At 39.1% G+C, this 24,593-nt stretch overlaps 1 protein-coding gene across 2 annotated transcripts in view; it reads right to left on the reverse strand.

The window, feature by feature from the left end:
- EPHA3 (EPH receptor A3) overlaps positions 1 to 24,593 on the reverse strand; it is a 293,753-nt gene that overhangs the window by 43,435 nt on the left and 225,725 nt on the right. For both annotated transcript variants that reach the window (XM_075197046.1, XM_075197045.1), the window contains exon 9: positions 18,187 to 18,254. In XM_075197046.1, coding sequence (XP_075053147.1) covers positions 18,187 to 18,254 — 68 coding nt within the window. The remainder of the gene's footprint in view (positions 1 to 18,186; positions 18,255 to 24,593) is intronic.

Genomic DNA, 24,593 nt, shown 5'->3' on the forward strand with positions numbered 1-24,593 from the left:
CAGGGGCAGTCAGTGGGATTTTCACAACTTCACTTCATTGGCTTGTATATGCACTTTACAATGTTTGTTAAATATATAGATTTTTCTTTCTTGCTTAATTTTGGGTTGTTTATCAACACATTTATAATTATTTAGGCACTGTTGTTTATTTCCTTTGCTCTTGGATACAACACAAAACTTCTGTAAGGATAATACAGCTGTAACCAGAGTGAGCACAGAACAGAGTTGAGCTTTGTCATAAGAAAGCTCAATAAGTATAAAGAACACTCTAATTTCCATAGGGTACGTCTTTCACCAGTCACCGCTACCTGACAACATTGTCGGTTCCTGTCGCTTGGGACCCACTTACCTGGTAGACTAGGGGCCCCAGTGTGGCATGTCCAACACTGGCTCTTTCCTCATGCCCCCCTTACCTGCAGGGAATTACTCCCCCTTTCTTTTCACACCCTCTTCTGGATTGAATGGTGCCCGCGTGGGATGAGCCACCCCCCCTGGTTGCGCTTTCTCTTCTATCCTCATACACATGTTCTGTCTCTTCCCTTCCCTTCTCCCTGTCCTACTTTATTCTTGTTCTTTCCCTCTCCCATCCTTTTCTCCTCTTCTCTCACCCCCCCCCATTACACAGAAAAGCTCAACAAGTATATTTGTAGGATTGTAGGACTGTTCATTTCCAGTCCCTCTACAGTGCCTTACATCACACAGAACATTATCCCAAAAACAACATTTCCACTGCATTTCAGCCCTGCCACAAAAGGACCAGCTGACATCAGGTCAGTGATTCTATAGTTAACACAGATGAGAGTGTTGACGAGGACAAGGCTGGAGATCACTTATGTCATGCTGATTGAGTTAGAATAACAGACTGAAAGCTTTAAAAGGAGGTTGGTGCTTGAAATCATAGTTCTTCCTCTGTTAAACATGGTTAGCTGCAAGGAAACATGTGCAGTCATCAATGCTTTGTACAAAAAGGGCTTCACAGGCAAGGATATCGCTGCTAGTAAGATTGCACCTAAGCAAACCATTTATCGGATCATCAAGAACTTTAAGGACAGAGGTTCAATAGTTGTGAAGAAGGCTTCAGTGCGCCCAAGAACGTCCAGCAAGCACCAGGACCGTGTCCTAATGTTGATTCAGCTGCGGGATCGGGGTACCACCAGTGCAGAGCTTGCTCAGGAATGGCAGCAGGCAGGTGTGAGTGCATCTGCACACACAGTGAGACAAATACTTTGAAGGATGGCCTGGTGTCAAGAAAGCCAGAAAAGAAGCCACTTCTCTCCAGGAAAAACATCAGAGACAGACCGATATTCTGCAAAAGATACAGGGATTGGACTGCTGAGGAATGGGCTAAAGTAATTTTCTCTGATGAATCCCCTTTCAGATTGTTAAACGCTTGTCCGTAGAAGGAAAGGTGAGCGCTACCATCAGTCCTGTGTCATGCCAACAGTAAAGCATCCTGAGACCATTCATGCGTGGGGTTGCTTCTCAGCCAAGGGAGTGGGTTCACTTACAATTTTGCCTAAGAACACAGCCATAAAAAAAGAATGGTACCAAAACATCCTCCAAGAGCAACTTCTCCCAACCATCCAAGAACAGTTTGGTGATGAACAATGCCTTTTCCAGCATGATGGAGCACCTTGCCATAAGGCAAAAGTGATAACTCAGTGGCTCAGCGATCAAAACATTTAAATTTTGGGTCCATGGCCAGGAAACTCCCCAGACCTTAATCCCATTGAGAACTTATGGTCAATCATCAAGAGGTGGGTGGACAAATAAAAACCCACAAATTCTGACAAGCACCCATTCTTGATAAGGCAAGAATGGGCGGCCATCAGTCAGTATATGGCCCAGGAGTTGATTGACAGCATGCCAGGGCGAATTGCAGAGGTCTTCAAAAAGTAGGGTCAACAGTGCAAATATTGACTCTTTGCATAAACTTAATGTAAATGTCAATAAAAGCCTTTGACACTTATGAAATGCTTGTAATGTTACTTCAGTATACCGCAGCAACATCTGACAAAAAGGTCTAAGAACACTGAAGCAGCAAACTTTGTGAAAACCAATTCTTCAATTGTGTCATTCTAAAAACTTTTGGCTATGACTGTATGTCGCAAATGTTGCAGGAATGCATTTACAATCTAATAAATTAAACTGGTCTTGAAGTAGAAACACCTTCAAAGACTGCATAGGGGGGACCTGACTATTAAGAAAGCCGCTCATTTCAATGCACCAAGGACTCTTTTGTGCCAGACCAAGCTTAATAAGACCATTAATTGGCTGAATTCCTCTGTCTCCTTGAGCTACTTTAATAAACACGTATTAACTCAAACCTTAATGTAATGGTCTTAATCTTTACTCTTACACATCCCTAACATTTGACACACAAACCTACTCCAAGTTGCTTATATATATGGATACATTACAAATTCTGTGACTGGGAGGTAGTGATGTCTTAAAATGGTCCTGCATATGGGCGTCTGTATACTGGGCACAGGGTCAGTAAACCTGACACATGGCCTGTATACCTGGCCCTAAAGCATTTTAGAGTTTATGGTGGCTATATAGTGGAAACAGGGATATATAATAGTCATAGGAGAAATAAAATAAAAAAAACAGTGTTCCATATATTGTGATATATTTTTAATAAAGTTGTAGCAAATTCCTTTTGTTGGTGGAAGGTCAGAAGTTATAACCATCCAAAAGTCAAAGCTAAGGTCCGATTTTCATGAGGATTGCATGTGTCCACCAAGGCTTTGTTTCCTGCTCATGGCATTGAAAAAACACAGGCTTACTGAATATAGATCTGGGGGTAATTGTATCAAGCTGACAGTTTCTGGCGGGTTTGAAATGTGGAGATGTTACCCAGGGCCGCCGAGAGGGGGGGGGGGGCGGGTACATTTTACCCGGACCCTCCTCTCCTCTTCTCCATTCACACTGACTGCTGGGGGTGACGTCAAGTCATGCCCGTCAGTCAGTGAGGAGCGCCGCAGCCAGCATGAAGAAAGAAGACAGAAGAGGAGACAGAAGAGAAGAAAAGAAAGGAAAGAAGTTGACAAAAGGTAAGTAAAGAAACGGAGAGGCAAGGGGAGGAACACAGAGGGGGACAGTACTATAAAGAAAGGGGAGAGAGAAACAGAGGAGTAAAAAAAAGTGGGAGAGAGGAACAGAGGAGGAAAAAAAAGTGGGAGAGAGGAACAGAGGAGGAAAAAAAGGAGAGAGGAACAGAGGAGAAAAAAAAGGGAGAGAGGCACAGAGGGAAAAAGAAGGAGGGAAGGCAGCATGGAGGGCGCAGTGTGAGCATAAGGGGGCACAGTGTAGTTGTGAAGAAGGGGCACAGTATTGTGTGTGTGATGGCACAGGGGGCTTGTTGCAATATAGTGTGTGAGGTAGATGGTGGCTAATAATGGGTGCTATTTTGTTTGTAGGGTGATGGTGGGGACTATTAATTTAAGATGGGGTGGTTTGGGGGCTATTGAATGTTGGGGTGAGTTTAGGGAGAATGAGGTCTATGTATTAAATGTGACTATGAATTATTTAATGGCAGTGATGGTTGCAAGTAATAGGTATTGCTGGGGCTGTTTGCAGGAAGGGAAATAGGTTTATTTATTAAATGTGAATAGTACTATTTTAATGTTGGGGCTGGAGGAAGGCCTATTTATTAATCGTGGGTGCTATTGATTTAACGCCGGGGCTGGCTGTAATTTTCTAAATGTAGCCATTTTTTTTCAAAATAGGTCCTTCAACATTCCTGGATCCGGACAAGCCACAACTAAAGAAACCAGCAGCCACAGGTGGAGAAAGTGAGAAGAACAGGTAGGAGAGAGCAGCACAGTGTGTGAAATGTTATGATTCTAGTAGGGACAATACCAATTTTTGGTGAATGTTGTGCCCAATGTAAGGTGTAGGCCAAGACTGAACTGTTTGTGTACACACTGCATTCTTTGTATATTACACTGTGGTGGTAGATGTCCTGAAAGTCAGGAGTGCTTGAACATATGTGACGCTCCGGCGAATTGAGAGCCTAGTGATTTTGATGTTAGCCACGCCCCAATGGCGCATTTGCTATGCCCCCAAATGCATGACCACACCTCCGAAAAATTTTGCGCCGCCGTTAGGCTAGCCACGCCCCAACGGCGCATTGCCACGCCCCTGAATGTATGACCACACCCCCAAAAAAAATTTGCAAACATTTTTTGGGGCTTACTCGACTATGAGGGGGGGCCCCGTGAATTTGTTGTACCCGGGCCCTGAATTCCTCTTGGCAGCCCTGATGTTGCCTATAGCAACCTATCACATTCTAGCTATCATTTTGCAGAATGTACTAAATAAATGATAACTAGAATCTGATTGGTTGCTATAGGCAACATCTGCACTTTTCAATCCCGCTGGAAACTCTCAGCTTGATACGTTTACCCCTTGGTCTACAGATATTATGGGTATTCAGGAATCGGAGGTAACATTGTGAACGCTTGACCTAAACTTTTGGAATTGGATATAACTTCTGATATTACCCCTAAACTAAATATTTTAACCCATCTATGTTGTGGTCTCAGTTATATGCTATGGGAATACAGGGAAATAGAGATAACAAGATAGGGTTAAAACACGCAATCAAAAAAATCCCACAAGAGTATTTTTAGCAGATTTATTTTGCTATGCATTCACGCCTTCTAAACTGCAAATTAGATGACAAGAAATCTCGGAATCTGTCACATTTTGCAGACCTCACAAAAAGCAAACTAGGAATTGCATATAAAAGGTTAGAGGTAAAATAATTATCTATAAGATGTAATGCAATCTAGTATGTCATTTTTTATTCATTTTTTTACAATTTATGTTGCTTTGAAGCAATTTCTCAACTTCTCATTTCTCTGTGAACTAGATTGAGAAACGATAAGGAGTGTTATGTAAGATACCTATAACACAAAGAACACAATGGTTTGTTAGAATAATTGATAAAAATCCTGAAAATATATGTTTTCTGATGTTGTTTGTAGCTATGGATTTGCAACATGTCCCGGTTGAACTGTATGCATACAATTCCCTGCACGGAAACTGGTTCCTGGAGTAATTGCTTTCATATGAGAGAGCAATTGATCCCAGGGCAGTTCCTTGTGGATACTCAATACAATTACTGGGCTTCTGCTAAACCTAGCTTCCCCTTAATTTTCTTCCCACCTTCCCAGGGGCAGGTAAGCTGTGAGGAGTTCAGAGTTAGGCTGTGGGTGATGTTAAGGATATGCTGCAGGTAAGCGGTGGGACAGGGAAAGCGGGTTATAGGATTATCTTGTGAAGGGAGCTCAGTGCTAGGGATAGGGAAAGGTTTTGTTGTGGATTAAGGGTTAGATATAAGCAGCTTCTGAAAAGGTACAGTTATGCTGTAGAATGTGTTTAAAAGGGTTAAGATATGGAGAGTTTTAGTGTTAGGTTGTAGGAGCAGGAGGTAGGGCTTTAGGGCAAGAGGTTAAAGTTAAACTGAGGGTTGAGGCAGTCGCGGAACTACCATTGGTAGAGCAGGTGTAGTGCACACGGCCCATGGAGATAATGGGGCCCATTGCATGGCAGATGCAGAGGGTCGGGGGCCCCGGTTCCCTCCTCCCTGCCTCCCTGCACCAGGGCCCACAGCTCTCTAGTTCCGCCTCTAGGGTGAGGTTAGGCTGTTGTGACCATTTAGGGCTATGGAAAGCTTCGGGGAACTTACACCTGGGGGTAAATGTATCAAAGTCCGGTTTTCACAACTCGCGGGTGATCGTCGAGTTGACAGCTGAAATTTAAAGCGGCGCTGGCTTGTAAAGGCAAAATTGTCTTCAATTTCAAGAAGCGGGGAAATTGCATTGGAGCAATTGTCCAGAAACCATGTTCAGGATCTCAATAAATTCCTTGCTTTTCACCTAGCTAACAAAACATGTACAATTCTTTATATGGCATAGTTTAGAAAAGATATCCTTAAATCAGATTTTGGTAAGGGTAAAGACATTGACGCTAATCCATCAGGTCTTTATATTCTTATACTATTTAAGGCTCCGTAGCCTCAATGTTGCTTTTTTTTGCATAATGATATGTAATATATAGGCTGTGTAGTGAAAAGCGAATATTCTGAGTGATCTTTAACTTAAAAAAAACAGATTTATATTTGTCACATGACATTTAGGCAGCCCCAACCTTACATCACGTTCATGATTTATATAAAAATAAGAGGGTGGAATATGCATTTTTTCAATAAGAAAATCAGAAAGGTAGAAAGAATAAAGGGCTGATGGCCTAACATGACTGTAGGCAGTACTGTGTGATGACATGTTCACTTCTCCAAGGCATGGGCATTTAAATATACATTTCTATGGTGTTCTACAGAAAGATGGATAGCAGAGCAAATGGATATAGCAAGGACATGTACCTATACCTATACTAGACATAGAGGTGTGCAGGCTATAAAGGATCTTCAATGAATTAAAAAGACTAGGATAGAGGTGTCTGTTTAAAGTAGAGATGTTCACTGACCCCTGTGTTTTGGTTTTGGATCTGGATCCTAATTTTATTCTAAAATCTCTATTTGTTTTTGCTAAAATCACATAATTTGGCTCTTTTTTATGCCTACATTATTATTAACCTCAATAACATTAATTTCCAGGCAATTTTTGTCAAGTTACAAGACCACTGCTACCCCTCCTGTTTCTGTGTGAGCAATGGCACTGAGCAATGTCACTGGAGAATGGAGAGTGACAAGAACACCGCTACCCCTGTTTCTGTGTGAGCAATGGCACTGAGCAATGTCACTGGAGACTGGAGAGTGACAAGAGCACTGCTACCCCTGTTTCTGTGTGAGCAATGGCGCTGGATCTCCTGGGGAGGGAGGTACTTATGGAATACAAAACCTGCGAGATCCGACAGCGCAACAATGACGTTTCACCTCGATTCAGATCAGAGGACGCACGGAAATAACAAGCCGGCTCGCGAGCCTATTCGGATCCTCTAAGTTTGGGTTGGCTCGGTTTTCAGAAAACCGAGCCTGAGCATCTCTAGTTTAAAGTGGGAATGAGTAAATCAATGGAGGATCGATGATTAGAGGAGTGTATTCAGGGCCGTCTCTTCCATTGGGCACAATGGGCAGTTGCCTGGGGGCCCTGCAGGCAAGGGGGCCCATCCGAGGCAGCGCTGAAAAAAAAAATCCTGCAAAAAAAAAAGAAGAAAATACTTACCTTGCGGTCACGCGGTCACGTCAGCTGGCGATCCGGCTCCCTCTCTGGTCTCCTCTTCCATGCTGTGCTCGCAGTGAATGTTGGGCATGATGTCACACCCAACATTCACTGAAAGCACAGCACGGAGGAGCGCAGAAGAGACTCAGTGCGGAAAAAAGAAGAGAAGGGGATCTTACATAAGGTAAGTTAAGGGGGCCCCTATATATATATGTAAATAAAAGTGATTTTATATATATATATATATATATATATATATATATATCATACATATATTTTTTTTTTACACACACTATATATATATTTATATATATATGGGCCCCGGTGCACTGCATTGCCCGGGGGCCCATAATGTAGTTATGATGGCCCTGAGTGTATTGGAAGTAAAATCAGAGGACATGAAGCGAGATGTTGGGGGATATTCAGAGCGTAAACTGGTTGATAACATAAGTTTATTCCTAGCTACATAGCACACTTATATGTACATTTATAAATGTTAATATTAAAAATTAAGTATGCACTACTTATATGATCAGCTTGTGTGTTAAACTTATCAGTCCTTTCATGAGAACTACATGCAAAAAGCAAACTGATTTATTGTAGCATAGAAAAGGAATAACAATACACTCTTAATAAATATACGTAAATATATGTTACTAATTACAAATCATTCCTTCACTGACGAAAACTTTGCTTTGCAGGACACTCCACCCCCAACACCCGCTCTTAATACTTTTGTAGAAAGTGCGATTTTTAGTATTACAACAACTTTAAACTGGATCACTGAAAGCACAGGGTATAAAAAAAGGGAGCAAAACAAAGTCTACTCAACCAAATGCTCTATTTAATAAGGAGTCATTAAGGCAAAAAAGGAGTAAATGTTCTCTGGGACAAACCATGTTACAATGCAAGGGGTGCAAATTAGTTTATTATTTTGCACATAAGTGAAACACTGGCTGTTTTTTCATCTAGCGCACAAATACTTAATAGCTTTATTATTACACTGAAATTTAAAGTTGATCTAGGACATGTCCTACCCCAACTATAAATCTGTCCCCACATTTTAAATCTACCTCCCCCTCCAATGCAACATGGTTTTGCCCAGGTGCAAATGTTACTCCTTTCTTATGCTTTGCTCTCCTTAATGACTCAATTAAGGCAATATGTATCAGCTAATGTACCAACCATATTGCCAATGATATTATTATGGGGAGAACATTGGCTCAAACACTTTGTGGTTGTTGTATCTACACCAGTGGGGAATTAGATGAGGAAATAGTAGGTGTGTGTCTAATTAATAGCAGAACACAATTACATTAAATGTACCATAGAAAGACTCACAAAGACAGTTGGTCGGACATTGTGCCCCTGAAATCCCCATTCTGTAGGAGTTTATGCTGCAGAAAATTCGTTTACACATTCAGCGGAGGATTGCTGGCCCTAGAAGTCCCCTTGAGGCTGGGAGAAGCGGGATACGATGACCATAATCTCTTCACACTAATAATTAGGGGCAGCACATGTTGTAAATAGGTTCTGTCATGAATTACAGATAATAAACACATGCACATGTGTTAAGCTCCACTGTTCTACAGCTCATTCTGTGCAAATACAATCATTTTCCTTCTCATTCTACCAGCATGATCCGCCCTCGGGCTAACAAATTGTAAGAGGTGCTAGTCAGACAGGGGCAGCTCAGGAGGTGAAACACTTCCCCAGCCCTTTGAAGGGAAGTCATGGGATTTTCTATATTGCTGCAGAGCCTGCAGCTCAAACTGTGCTTTTTCATTCAGAGTAAACTATGGGAAAAGTCAGAGCTGTTTTAAAGGATCTCTTGTCTTCTGCAGCATTTATTGACTTTGTGCTGAACTGGCCGACATAATTCACAAAACAATAATAAACTGAGAGTTGCATGGCTACAAATCTGACAGCATTAATATTAGTAAATTAGACCCAATAATGAAAGGCCCTGACAGCAGTGACATATGCAGAACACAAACACAAATACATCCAATGAGACACAGTGATGGCCAGGAAGCTATAATACCAAACTAGTTACACAGTAATGTCAGCTCCAAACTTAAATGGATGTTCACAGACTCTTGGCTCATAGTCAGACTGGAGCATAAAATGACCAAGGACCAATGTATATATTTATATATATAAATAAATATAAATACACACACATATATATATATATATATATATATATATATATATATATATATATATATATATATATATAAATAATATATTTACATATATAACAAAATTTGAAAATGGCACTGGCTCTGATAATGACAACATTTCCAGACACTTGTGGAAGTGAAAAGTTTAAAGGGAAACTTCCTTAGCAATATATTGCTCATTGAGCAAAGCCATTGTCCAGTTCCATTACATTGTAACATAGTTAATGAGGTAGAACAAAAGACACCCGTCCATCAAGTTCAACCTATTTTGGATCTCCTACGATCCCTCTTGTATTTTTGAAATTGATCCAGATGAAGCAATCGTCAATCTGTTTCAATCAGGTAAAATGCTTCCTGACCCAATATTGCAATTCTGTTTATCCCTGGATCCACTACTGTCCTTCATTTTAATTAAGGGTCTTAACCCTGGATACACTTTTCCGGTAAGAATTTGTCCAACCCTTTCTTAAACATATCAATTGAATCTGCCATCACAACCTTCCCTGGCAGAGAACTCAATATCTTGACTGCCCTTACTGTAAAGAACCCTTCCTTTGCTGGTTGTGAAATTTCCTCTCCTCTAACCTTAAGGGTGACCGGGTGTCCTGTATACAGTCCTTGGTATAAAAAGTTCCCCACTGTTACATGTGCATGCAGTAACAAGAGTCTATGTTATGTAGTAAAAGAACCTACTCTCGTTCTTGATACTAACTTCCAAGTTGCGGCAAACAATGCTATAGTCAATAAGCCTAACCAATCCTTTAATTCATCCCAGGTGACTGCGACTGGGAAAATAAGCAGGAAGAATGGGAGAAGCCTGTTGCATGCTGGGTGAAATTGGCTTTGTAGTATGCTGTCAATGAGGAGCTTTAGCCAATGACTAAAAGCTTTCCATTTACCCGGGAGATTATCATTCATGCAATACAATCTCATGGGTTAATCATTTAGGGGAATAGTGTGATTTATTACGATTTCATGCAACTAATTTCATGAGACTAATCACCAAAAACACTATGAACGAGAAAAACAATGGCATGAAGAGAATTCTAGGAGATTAAATTGATACACTGAGCAGTTAAGTGAGATCACTGGACTATACAGCAATTAACAATCGCTCATGTAGCAATATGCACTGAAAAAAATAGCTACAAAAGGAGTGGCCACTGTTATGAGATTAAACATATAACATCACACAACTAAAAATCCCCTGTGTAGCTCAGTCCTTACAATGCATATAGCCAAATCTTTGCATTTTACCCGCAACATTAAATTATACTTATGCACAATGTAAATATATATATATTTATTGGTAAGAGTCCTGTTTTGAGACTTATCTAATGTTGAGTTAAATTTTAAGATTGCCTTGGAAGGGAAATATATCATATACCATCAGGCAGGTAATAAGTAGACATATTAAAGTATTATCCACTTGTCACATTTACTATGTTTTACGATGCACGGTCCCAACTCTGTTACTCAAGGACCCTACCACTGCTTATTTCAAGATCATCTCACTTGCGTACAGGTGGTTTTATCATTAGCAGGAGTGAATGTGTCAGGATAATTAATGCGCTGGCTCTCATGTGAATAACTTACTCTCTTTATCAGGGCAATGAGTATTTGAGAAGCCCTGAGATGGAAGATAGCATTAATTAGTTGCAAATCAGAAATGCTCAACAGCACAAATCTGTCAGCCTTCCTTGAAGGTTTAAGTTTGTATCCTTGACTTTAAAGGGATATTATTACCAATAGAAAAAAATGTATACTGAAGGGCAAATTCTGGGAATTAGACATCCATTTCCCCATTGGAAAAAACTGCCATTGAAAACATATCTATAATGGGTAAGCAATTTATTTAAATATATATTTATTTGCATTTTCACTAGGGTTTTTTATCAGCATTTGTATGCTGTACAGTGCATTGAAGCACATGGCAAGTAGCGTTCTGAGACGCTACAGCAATGGAAAGCAACGCGAGTAGAGACGCCAATGGATATGGTAACGATAGGATTAATGATATCTACTGTCAGATCCGTTTACATATATTTGGTAAATGCTAAAATTAAATGTAAAAATGCTAATGGGTACGTACCCTAACTCTGGAGAAGCAGACACATACCTCCGGACCCTGACCTGAGATATATTGGAAGGTACTGTGCCTGTATGGGCCTATAGTTACCTAGTAATGGAACAGTCCCATCAAATGTATATCCATAAACCTCACTCTGCTGAGTCCTTGAAACACATAGGCAGGCTGTTCAGAATATATCTGTTCTGAAGAGCATTTGGTAGCCATTAGAGATAACTGACTAATGGCGATGGCTTTAAATATTGGGCAAATAGTTATAGATTAAGTGAATTAATTCAAAAATGTTGTATTATTCTTTAAAACAAAGAATACAATTAATTTTATGGGTATAACATCATTTATAATGTAAAATCGTTATTTTGTATTTTTTTCTTCCTATATTAGAATGTGTTGAATGCTGAAGACTAACATTTTAGAAGACAACTGTGCTCTGAAGTCTGAAATTTTCAGCACAATCTTTGTCATCATGCGATTTTCTGACTGCAAACCACTGATCTGCATAGAAGTTTGCTGAGATATTTTACTAATCTACACTCACAATAGAGTCCTCATGTTCTGCCCCTGAATTCGCAGACCACCTAACATAAAGGATTGATTTTCTAATATGTATTATTTATTTATTTCTGTATGCTATATATAGTCTATATACACACATAGACTATGGGGCATCTACCCCCCCCCCCGGGCCAGTCCCATAGAGGGCTATCTTTTATCTGTGTGGAGTTTGTATGCTCTCCCCATGTTTGCGTGGGTTTTCCCCGGTTTCCTCCCACACACCAAAAACCATACTAGTAGGTTAATTGGCTGCTATCAAAATTGACCCTAGTCTCTCTCTCTCTCTCTCTCTCTCTCTGTCTGTCTGTGTGGGCATGTTAGGAAATTTAGACTGTAAGCCCCAATGGGGCAGGGACTGATGTGAGTTCTCTGTACAGCGCTGCGGAATCAGTGGCGCTATATAAATAAATGATGATGATGATGATGGTGATGATCTTGGGCTGGGTCAATGGACCACCAGGACTCTTTGTCCTTTAAAATAGGCTGCTGAGTTGAGTCTTGACCCCCGGGGCTGAACTTTGCCAGCCCTCCCCTGAGTGTAGTACACTTTTTTTTACTTCTGGGCACCCACACAAAGCACTAGTTCCTACATTAGATCTAAATAAACTGTATTATACGTGAAGAATGCAATGTGCGTTCAAGGAAACTTGAGCCACTTAGTGCTTTTTATAACTGATACTGATCCTTGCACCTCAGTCTAATATTGCATAAGGTACCTTCATCGTCTGAGAGTTCGCCCAGCACCTACCTGGAACATGCTGAGTAAAAGTTCACGTGGAAGTGGTATGTTACAAGCTTTAATTATTCATTAATGAGGTGCTTAATTTTCACATTTTTTAAAACGTTAAATTCAGGTACATACCAGAACCTGATTAACAGTAATGGGGCCCTAGAGAAGATAATGGTTTGGGCCCTACTATACCCTCTCTGGTTACAGTAATCCAGGCTCTTCAGTGCCCTCTGAACTCTAGGGGGTGAATTTAGCTAGCTACAGGTTTGAAAAAGTGGAGATGTTGCCTATAGCAACCAATCAGATTCTAGCTGTCATTTTCTAGAATATACTAAATAAATAAATGATAACTTGAATCTGATTGGTTGCTATAGGCAACATCTCCACTTTTTCAAACCCGCAGCTTGATAAATTTTCCCCTAGGTTGTCTAATAGATGATCCTACTTTGGTACACGCGCAAAGTTCATTCATTTTGCTATATATTATGCGGGGGACAAAATGAAGGGACAAAATCATTAAAATATTGTTATGATTTTTGGTAAAAAAAAAAAAAAAATCTTAAAAAAAAAATATGAATACATAATAACTGTTTTGCTAGTTATTTTTTATTTTTTTACCTCAAATGTTATAAAATATATTTATTTTGCTCTATTCAATCCACTCTCTCAATGTAAAAACAAATCCAGCAGAGGGTTCCCTCATTTAGGGCACTGTACACATTCAGGAGCTTATGTTAAGATGAATGCAAATTGCGTTTTTTGTGTGTATAATATGCTTTTTTATATCCACTAGTTGTCAGATGTAAAAGCGCATTATACGCAAAAATTGGAATCGACGACTTTGATAAATTAAGGTACCATGTAGAAGTTTTAATAAATGATGAATGGTCCAAAATTACCATGAACTGCATGCATGAATCATGGGCATTTGTTGTATGCAGAGGTGAAACTAGCGAGGAGAGAACCAGGACCCACAACTCGCTAGTTTCCCATGCAGTGGGCCCCATTATCTCCATGGGCCCCCGTGCACCGCATCTGCTGCACCAATGGTAGATCCGCCTCTGGTTGTATGTACTGTCAATGCCTTGTCCTAATGACCGACTGAATTGAGCACAGTACAGAGTATTGCATCAGGGTGGATTTTATGTCCACCGTAAGTACGTAAGTTACCCTTAAAGAGCTGATTCTTGCTAAAGGAACAAAATTTGTTAATAACAACATAGGCAAACCGAGAGGTTTTTTTTCTAGTGCCTGGAAACCCCCCTCCAAGCCTAGGGCACTGTATAATTGATGTGGCTGGACTCTGCCCCCGCTTCACACGGCTCTACCTAACAGTAGTGCACGCAGCATTGCCCATGTATATTATGGGGATAGGAAGAGTTGGGGAGCAGCCAAGCACTGTCTAATACTATAGCCACGCCTCCATGCATGCTGGTCACGCCCACTGGTGGCGTAGTGTGGAAACCCCCCTCTGAAAATTCTGCGCTTGCCCCTGAACAACTCAATAAATAGACTTGTAAGGATTCGAACGAAATCTACAAATTCTCTAATTTTAAAATGATGGGTTTTTAACCTTAAAATGAAATATTATTGTTTTTTTAAATAGTGCCACCCTGGGGTCTATTTTGGCAGTAGCCACCTACCAGTATGTTCTGTTACTGTTGGAGGAAACCTGGAACACCTGAAGGAAACACCCGCAAACACGTGGAGAACATACAAACTTCACGCAGATAGAGCCCAGTTCGGAATTTAACCAATGGCTCTGCGCTGCGAGGTAGCAATACTACCCACTGTGCCACCCTCATTATATTTTATTCATTGCCTCCTATCTAGTGCCTCCGTTAGCCAAATTGTCTATTTTATTTTTAGCGCAAACCTAAATCTTTTACTGTCTAATATGGAGAGAACTTGCTTTTACACACACAAGCTGCACTTTGCAATTCTTAGTTAACATATAAGAGCTACTTATATTTAGCCGCCAATTACAGGTGTTAACATTCCTGTTTTTTCAGCAGCTTTGAAGCAGAAACACCTTATCAAACACTACTAGTTACCCAAGTGTGGAAAAACTTCTTTTATGAGACTTTCAAATTTGATAAAGTGATGCTTAGAAAGCGGCTTTTGTGCCAAAGTCTTTTTATAGCCAGAAGACGTTTTGGATTCAAACTTTCACAGAAAAACAAGAATTGAGAATTTTCCTACTTATTGCAGTCATTTTGCCCTACTAAAGTACCAGAGAGACTGTGAAACTATACTAACACGTCAAATTCCCACAGTCTTCTGTGTAGATTTAGCAAACCTTAGAAAAAAGAAAAGTGGAAGTGTTGCCCATAGCAACCAATCATATTCTAGTTACAATTTATTCTAGAAAATTATAGCTAGAATCTGATTGGTTGCTAAGGACAAAACCATCGCTTTTTCCTTTATAGATGGTTTGATAAATCTAAACCTTAGGGGCATATCCAATTGTCCGCGGGATTGACGAAAATCCCGCGGTCCGCGCAGGATTATCGTTATTATGTTAATCCTGCGCGGAAAAAACGTTAATACGGTAATTTACTCGCTGGATTTCAGCTCGCAGCTCAGGGAGATGCGAGCTGATATCCAGCGAGAGATTACTGTATTAACAGTAATAGTTTTTCCGCGCTCGAACCCGCGGACAATTGAATACCCCCCTTAATGTCACTTTGTCTTGACGTGAAACATTACAATTCAATAGAGGCATTAAACACTTTAGCACTGAATAGTACAATATAAATAAGAAGAAAGTAGAAGGATGGGCTGTATGATTCAGTTTGCAAAAGTTTTTGGCACAAACCTAAAAAAAAATGAAACATCTCTGCATTATACCTGTAATAGGGTGAACGAACACTTTTCTGGTGTCATTATTTCTGGTTCAAGTGTTCCCAACATTGACACATGCAGAATTGGGTTAAAATAAGCAGTGCTTAATCTGACTACACCACTCCCAATCCCTCCCCCAAATGCCCATTTTTAGATGAAACTCCGCCCATTTTTGCATAAGCTCTGTCTCTCTGATGGTTTGCTATTAGGGACTGTCCTGCCAAAATCAGGACAGTTGGGAGGTATGCCCTCCCCTCAGTTCCCACCTCTAAGTCTGTGAGATGTAGATATGGCAGTGGTAACGGCAAGGTTAGGATGCAGCTGGATAGGGAGAACTCCACTCCACATGTAACTAGATTAATATCTATATCTTGTGTCCACCACAGATCACATTGACCCTCTTATAAACTAAAATTTTCCCTAAAAACTAGCAACAAATAGCAGCCACAATCAGGGCCGTAACTAGGGCTGAGCAGGATGGACGACCGCCCAGGACGCAGCACTAAAGGGGACACAGTTTATGAATATTTTACGTTCATTTGGTTAAAATCGAGGTCTATGGGGTCGACAGTTTTGCTTCTCGTCCCAGGCGTTAAAGTTTCGGCTCATTCATGTGATCTGGTTTTGTTGGCGTTTGAGGGACTGCTATCAGTACATTATTCCAGAACCTAATATCATTTTGAGTAGTATTATGATTTTTTTTTTTGTCTTCTACTTCATTTCATTTTTTATATGAAGTATATCTTCTTAATTTTCAAATATTGTAAATATATGGGGGGAAAAAACACACCCTATTAATTAAACCAAAGACCGAATATATATCCATATAATGTAGAGATTTAAAACAACAAGACAATAAGACATTTTTTTCACTTCTATCTTTACATAATAATAGATAGCGGAACCATCTTTAAAGAATAAACAAAATGAAGTAAGCAATAGAATTTTCAGTACAATACATTATAGAATATATAATAATAAAACAATAGAACGTGAAAGCAAAAATAGTTTTGATTTTTTTTTATATAACAATGAGTCAGTAAAACCTGACGGTAGTTTTTGTTTTTTTTTAATGTCAGTAAAAGGATTTTTAAATGATGACAACACTGGTCTGAGTTTTCCAGGAGGAAGGGGAAGGGGAGGTTAATACCCGAAACCCATTTCTTCACATTATTCAAGACCGATTCATTAACCAGCATTATTGCTTTAAATGAGATAATCATGCACCAAGCAGAAAGCAGGGTGAGTAAAAAACACTCGGGCCAGAACTGAATGACATAATCTGGTAATCAAGGCTGTTCTGTCTTCTCTACAGTAATAATTAGCTAGACACTTTACACATCCAGCTGTATCGGCCTCTTGTGTAAATTACACATTCGCTGGAGACACAGTTTATCCAGTTTTATGACTGTTTATGGCCGTCACAAAATCTTCAGCTGGTTCAGCATAATTTGAAAGCAATTTCAGTCTTTGGATTGGCACCAAAAGTCTACCAAACAGGCGAAAATCTGCCACTGCTCTCCAATAAAACAGCAACAACATTAAACGTGCAAAGTTCCAGTAGGCATAAAAAGTTATTCGTTTGTCAATTACAGATATAGGATGTATTTTATGGGGTGTGCATGTTAAGCAAGAGTCTGTTCAATGCCCGGGAAGTTAGAGCAAGGCTAGGTGCCAACTTGCACGTTTCGCACTTTGTTCATTAAGTCTTTTAACTTGGTTCAAAATACAAAATATGACATATAAATCTTTCATCACCAATATATAGACTTATTTGGACAACTAAAACTTAAAATTCGGATGGAGTTCATTACATTAACATCAATGTTGAGTTTAAGTGAACTCTCATGAGAGTTTCTTTCAATCAGCTGGATACCATAAAGTCTGCAGAGTTGGATGTATACAAGTTTTGCTTGTTTTATGCAACCAGGCAATGGTGTTGTCAATGCCACTCCCCATGCTCCTCCTGGTAAGTAAACAGGGGAGGGGCATCGACAACACCACCGCCTGTTTCAATCAGGCCAATGTTAGTTGTATTGTAGAGCAATGTGTGACTGTTGAAAGCTTAGGTTACCTTGTGGATCCGGCCAAGAGTTTATCAGAGGTAAATAAAACACCAAGTAATTAAACAGCATCCATTACTCATACACAGTGGAGGCTGTTATTTTATGCACTGAACTCAATCTTGAGAATAAAATCGATCAATTTCCTACGAACTAGGAAAAAACTGAATTCAATCTGACTTTTATCAAGATCACTGATAAGCCTTTTAACTGGGTTGAGTATTACCTGGCCGACTTGATCTATAGTTACTGTACAAGTTATATTTTCAATTACATAATATTTTTATCCTAACCAAATATGTATTATCGAATACTTGAGCATAATAATAATCATTATAATGATAAAAATAAGACATTTTTCAGTATATGGTATTTCAGTAAGTGAAATTAGCAACAGGGGTTATATGTTTTTATGTAACACTGATTGTGCTCACAGGCTTTTGTGTTGTGCAGCTTAAGGAGTAGACATGTGACTGCACTGTTCCCACATAAATATGGTTAAATGGAACGTATAAATTACATTACTTACAGAGGCCATTTCCAATGTGAAGTCTCTTTTCATCTGGACTGTGCACTGATTTATTGTATCCACAGAACCTACAGGAGTAAACACACACATTAATTCCCTCAATGATGTAAGAAATGATGTTTACCTTGTGATAAGACTGTAAACTGATTGTTATAGGACTGGCCACAGTATGCAAGGGAGGGCAGGTCATTAAGTGCAAAAACAAAACAATTAAGGTCAAGATAATAAATGTATAAATACTACAATGATTCCCACATTCTACAGTCCAAGGACACAGGGTCTAAGCAGTGGAGTCCAAAGTCTATTCACTTTCATACACCATTTGGACGTTTTTTTAAGAACAAAATGTTAAAATGTTTATTAATTGCCCCCCATTTGGTAATAATAGAAAGGGACATTGAAAAAATGTTTTATTAACATTACTGCAGCCTTCCAATGGACATTACATTTATTACATTTCTTTCTAACATATCTACTAGTAAGCTGGGGATTTCAGCCAACCAGAATCCAGTCAATCCTTCCTTCCCTGTTCTCTACAAAAGAGAGTCATTTTCCACTGTCACTTTTCTACATTACTGAAACAATCATGCTGCGCGCTGCAGGTTAGATGGTACTGAGAAGCTGATAAGATGAAGCTCTGCTTCTCAAAGTAGTAAAGAAAAAAAAAAAATGATGTTTGCAGATCTGGAAAAATTAATTGAGGGGACATCTCCTCTTAGAACTGTGATTATAAAGCTGCAATTATATATATATATATAATATAAAAGCCCAGCGGCGTGTGTTAGTCTGTGTGTGAAAAAAGAAAACAAGCTGCAGCGCCACCTGCTGGGCGAAGTTATACACTGACCTACTAAATTCTTGGCATTATCTAATATATAAAAGTAAAAGCCTAGCGGCGTGTGTTAGTGTGTTTGTGTGTGTGGAAAAAACTATTTTCTCAGAAAGGGCTCATCCAATTGACCTGAAATTTGGTATACTGACATTATTTGACAAAAAAATTAGAATACTTTAGTCAGTTAACTTCCATCATCCCCCCTTCCCCACGTGGGAGGGGTAGTAAAGGCTAAATTTACGAGTTGAGGGCTCAAACTCATTTTCGTGAGGTAATTTTACCTCATGAACACACATTAAAAAGGGCGCTTGCGTCGGGAAGTAACGCTCTTCCCCTGAGGAGGCCTGGGCTAGGCCCAAATGCATGACAAGAACCTTTTTAAGACCTTAAGTAGCTTGATTTGACTAGAATGCATGAGTATCATGCACAGGTTAACATATATATATATATATATATATATATATATATATATATGTGTATTATTAGATATAATAAATATTGGCGCTCAAACTCGAAATATGAGAGTGAATAATAATATAGATCACCAAACTTGGTGTGCACTTTTCTTCATAAGAGTAGGCAGCCTCCCTCTTAATTTTCGGATGGTACTCCGATCGAAAAATAGGTATTGTAAATATAGAAAGAGGGATGATGGCGCCAAATCTAGTAGTGCTAACTGGTACAGAGCGTCCAGACAGTCAGTATTACTGTATACAGAAATATAAATACAGAGTGTTCAACATGTCAGGCTGGTGTAAACAGTATAAACCAATGTTCATATTCCTGATCATATGCCGAAATGCAGACAGAAGAAAGCAGAAAACAACGTTTCAGATGTATCCGTGACAATCAGTAGCAAGTGATAGGTGGCAACGTACCAAAAAGATATAAATAAACAGCTTATCTGTATCAGAGGTTCTTGGCAATGAGCTCCAGTCAGCTTCAAGAGGTCAGGAACAGACGTGTAGATATCTTATGTAGGTATATGGTAACTGGAACATCAGCCACAGCACAGTCACTGCTCACAAACTCCACTCATACGGTGTGTTAAGAGAGGAAAAAGCCATATAGTGTAGTACTTATGTGCAATAATTTATTCAGCATGTAGCATAATAAAATACACTCACAATATATAAAAGGTTTAAAAGCTTATCTGTTAATCCTGTGGACATAGGATACTGCTACACGATATAGATCACTGGGATGTATAAGAAGTAAACACCAATGGGCTCCACACAGAAGTTCTCAATGGGGTAACTTTTCAGGGATCAGGTAGACAGTCCAGCCTTATGTATACCAGGAATAGTGTATGTAGAACAGCCTCAACGCGTTTCGTCGTATAGACTTCGTCAGGAGGAGTATTTTAAAACAGCACTTATTGCTGTCTTAAATAGCGATGGCGGGCGCCATTTTGCGCATGCGCAGTACAGCGCGATTTTCGCGCATGCGCAGAACGCACTTCCGGTTCAGCGCTATCACTATCTGTATGAAAGGGATGTGTATTGCCTGTTGCAAACAGGTATTGACTTCAATGCCAAGAACAACTCTCCATATATGCTGACAGATTTAGAAACCGAGGGTACCCTGATTCACTTATTAACAAGGCTAACGACAAAATCTCACAGGTAGAAAGAACCGAGCTACTAAAATACAAGAACAAGACCGATAAGATAGATAAAATCCCATTTATTACGAATTACAATGGTGAAGAAAAGAGAATCCAGACTTGTATTACCAAACATTGGGGCATCCTCAAAATGGATCCTGTATTAAAAGACATCCTACCAGAAAAACCTGATATCATCTTCAGAAAAAATAAAAACCTCAAAGATATCCTAGCGCCCAGTATGTTAAGAGAAAATCAAGCCACCAACACAACAACCTTTCCTGCTCCCACAGGGTTTCACAAATGCAACCATTGTAATGTCTGTCAATTTGCACACAAAGACCGAAAGATTTTCTATAATCATGACAATAGTAAGAAATTTAATATTAAGAATTATATGAATTGCGTCACAACATCTGTGATATACCTATTGGAATGTACTTGTGGTTTGAAATATATAGGCAAAACAAAACGGCCTCTCAAACTTAGAATACAAGAGCATATACGCAATATAAAAAACAAAGTACAAAGCCATTCAGTATCCAGACATTTTCTAACAAAACATGACTCAGATCCACGATTCATCTCATTCAAAGCTATCGAACATGTCCAATTGGGACCACGTGGTGGAGACATTCAAGGCAAACTTTCTAAACGGGAAATGTTCTGGATTTTCCAGTTAAACACATTGAGCCCCTCTGGGCTAAATGAAGGCTATGAGATAGCACCTTTTTTATAATTTTTTATAATTTTATTGGACCTATACTATATAAGTTCTTAATCTATTGTATTGATATGTTTCTTAACGACTGATATTTTTTTATATACATGTTATGAATTATCATACGGAAATATCTGTGGTTGCTTCATATTATATGCCTGTATGCCTATAAACCATTGTTAATTATTTTTATTATACATCCTTTTATATATATATATATATATATATATATATATTTATTTATTACTATTTTATTAGCTGATTTTATGTATGTGTATCTACTGATATACCTTCTGCCTGAAAATATTGTGTTTACCTTATGTATTTTATTTTACAATACCACACAGCTATGCCTGTCTGGGTACAAGATATTCTGCAGAATATCTATTTTTTTAAGATTTGTAAGCATGCTTTGTTTAGTACTTTGAGGAATATTTCCTAGCCGTACTGGACTTTTTGATATTTTTATTTTCCACATTTATATGCATATACTATGGGCTATACACCAGGAGTTCTCTACTATAGCTCACTCCATAGCCCTGACTCAATATGGCCACCGCTATTCATTTCAGTATCACATGTTGATCTGTGATAATTTACTAGTACTCCACTGTTATATATCTTGCCCCATTCCAAGATGGCCACCGCCAGCAATTACAATAGTTCTATTTAGCCCATACAGTCTCTGGGGCTTTAACCTTCAACACTCTATGCCCCTACTACTTCTGAGTCCTATAAGGCTCAATACCTGTTTGCAACAGGCAATACACATCCCTTTCATACAGATAGTGATAGCGCTGAACCGGAAGTGCGTTCTGCGCATGCGCGAAAATCGCGCTGTACTGCGCATGCGCAAAATGGCGCCCGCCATCGCTATTTAAGACAGCAATAAGTGCTGTTTTAAAATACTCCTCCTGACGAAGTCTATACGACGAAACGCGTTGAGGCTGTTCTACATACACTATTCCTGGTATACATAAGGCTGGACTGTCTACCTGATCCCTGAAAAGTTACCCCATTGAGAACTTCTGTGTGGAGCCCATTGGTGTTTACTTCTTATACATCCCAGTGATCTATATCGTGTAGCAGTATCCTATGTCCACAGGATTAACAGATAAGCTTTTAAACCTTTTATATATTGTGAGTGTATTTTATTATGCTACATGCTGAATAAATTATTGCACATAAGTACTACACTATATGGCTTTTTCCTCTCTTAACACACCGTATGAGTGGAGTTTGTGAGCAGTGACTGTGCTGTGGCTGATGTTCCAGTTACCATATACCTACATAAGATATCTACACGTCTGTTCCTGACCTCTTGAAGCTGACTGGAGCTCATTGCCAAGAACCTCTGATACAGATAAGCTGTTTATTTATATCTTTTTGGTACGTTGCCACCTATCACTTGCTACTGATTGTCACGGATACATCTGAAACGTTGTTTTCTGCTTTCTTCTGTCTGCATTTCGGCATATGATCAGGAATATGAACATTGGTTTATACTGTTTACACCAGCCTGACATGTTGAACACTCTGTATTTATATTTCTGTATACAGTAATACTGACTGTCTGGACGCTCTGTACCAGTTAGCACTACTAGATTTGGCGCCATCATCCCTCTTTCTATATTTACAATACCTATTTTTCGATCGGAGTACCATCCGAAAATTAAGAGGGAGGCTGCCTACTCTTATGAAGAAAAGTGCACACCAAGTTTGGTGATCTATATTATTATTCACTCTCATATTTCGAGTTTGAGCGCCAATATTTATTATATCTAATAATACACACATATCTATCTTGGTACAAATAATAAATAGGCTGCATCACTCTAATAGTGAGATAGTTCCCCACTTACTATCACAAGATGTGGAGAAATTCTGACAGAATTAACCAGAGAACAGACCGCTGCCAGAAGGTCTTTAGTGATAATAGGTTTGCTCTAGATTCTAATACAGATCTGGACAACCTCTTCTGGGATGTGGAGAAACTCCTAACTAAAGAAACGAGATTATGGTGGGATATCAAGGGGCTTGAACAATATGTCCAAACAGATCGGATCCCCAGAGGCCTACGCATCAATAAGAATCCCACATTTGGGTTAGACAACCCTGAGTTTATTAAAGAATGGGACCACATCCTACATGATTGTTCCATTAAATTGATTAAAATTATCATACAAGAAAAAAAGAATTTGTTTCACAAAATAGAGGAGAGCCTTGTTGATAAGGATAAACTACTGGAACCATTTAAACATCAGGAAGACTACACCATTAACGAACAAGTTCTTAATAAGAAACTTGATAGAATAGAATCGGATATTATTAAGGTTAAGGAAAAGAAATTTTCAAGAGACAAACAAGATTATGAAAGCAATAACATTAAACAGTGGAGTAAGAACAATTCACGATACACGTCCAAAAATTATGCTGACCCGGAGCATACTAACAAATGGCATACTACACATAGGAAGAAGGCATTCACTACATCACGCCGTAATTCACCCCCCAGACTACCTCATCTTGAGAATCTACCTATTAGGAATAGATTTAAAGCACTAGAACAAACAGACGCTAGTGATAGCGATGATTTTTTGTCCCCCCTCCATATACCCTACGAAAGGGGGTCCCACCGAAAACCCATAAGGGAAAATATTCAACTTGCCTCACCCATGAAGCGCAGATACACAGAAGGAGAGGCAAGAGAGGGGGCAATAAAGAAACAAAGAAGAAACCCGATATAATCCACAATGATCTTCTAAAAGCTAATGGCATTTTTAATCTGTCCAAACACACTGTAGACAGATCAGAATTTAATATATTGAGTAAAGGACTTACTTTTGCCCCAACCCAGAAATTGAATAAATTCCAAACGTTTATCGACATAAATAAATATACTAGGAAACTTACTTTGAAACGTCACTTTGCCAGAAAAGAAACATCGGTCATATCCAACTATGAGAACATCTCCAAATCAGGTCTTAAACCTACATCTAAATTCTACCCTCTTGAATCCCGTAGTAGCCATATAGATCTATTTCATGAACTGATGGTTAAGGATCTTTGTCAAAATACTCATCATTATAAGAATGGTAACAATTTGTCCAAAACAGAAATTACTGCTATAAAAAAATTACAAGAAAACAACTCTATAGTTATAAAACAAGCAGACAAAGGAGGGGGCATAGTGCTCCTAAACAAAATAGATTACATAGAAGAAACGCTTAGACTCCTGAAAGACACTA

Source organism: Mixophyes fleayi, chromosome 2, assembly GCF_038048845.1.
Source record: "Mixophyes fleayi isolate aMixFle1 chromosome 2, aMixFle1.hap1, whole genome shotgun sequence".
NCBI classification, from domain to species: domain Eukaryota; kingdom Metazoa; phylum Chordata; class Amphibia; order Anura; family Limnodynastidae; genus Mixophyes; species Mixophyes fleayi.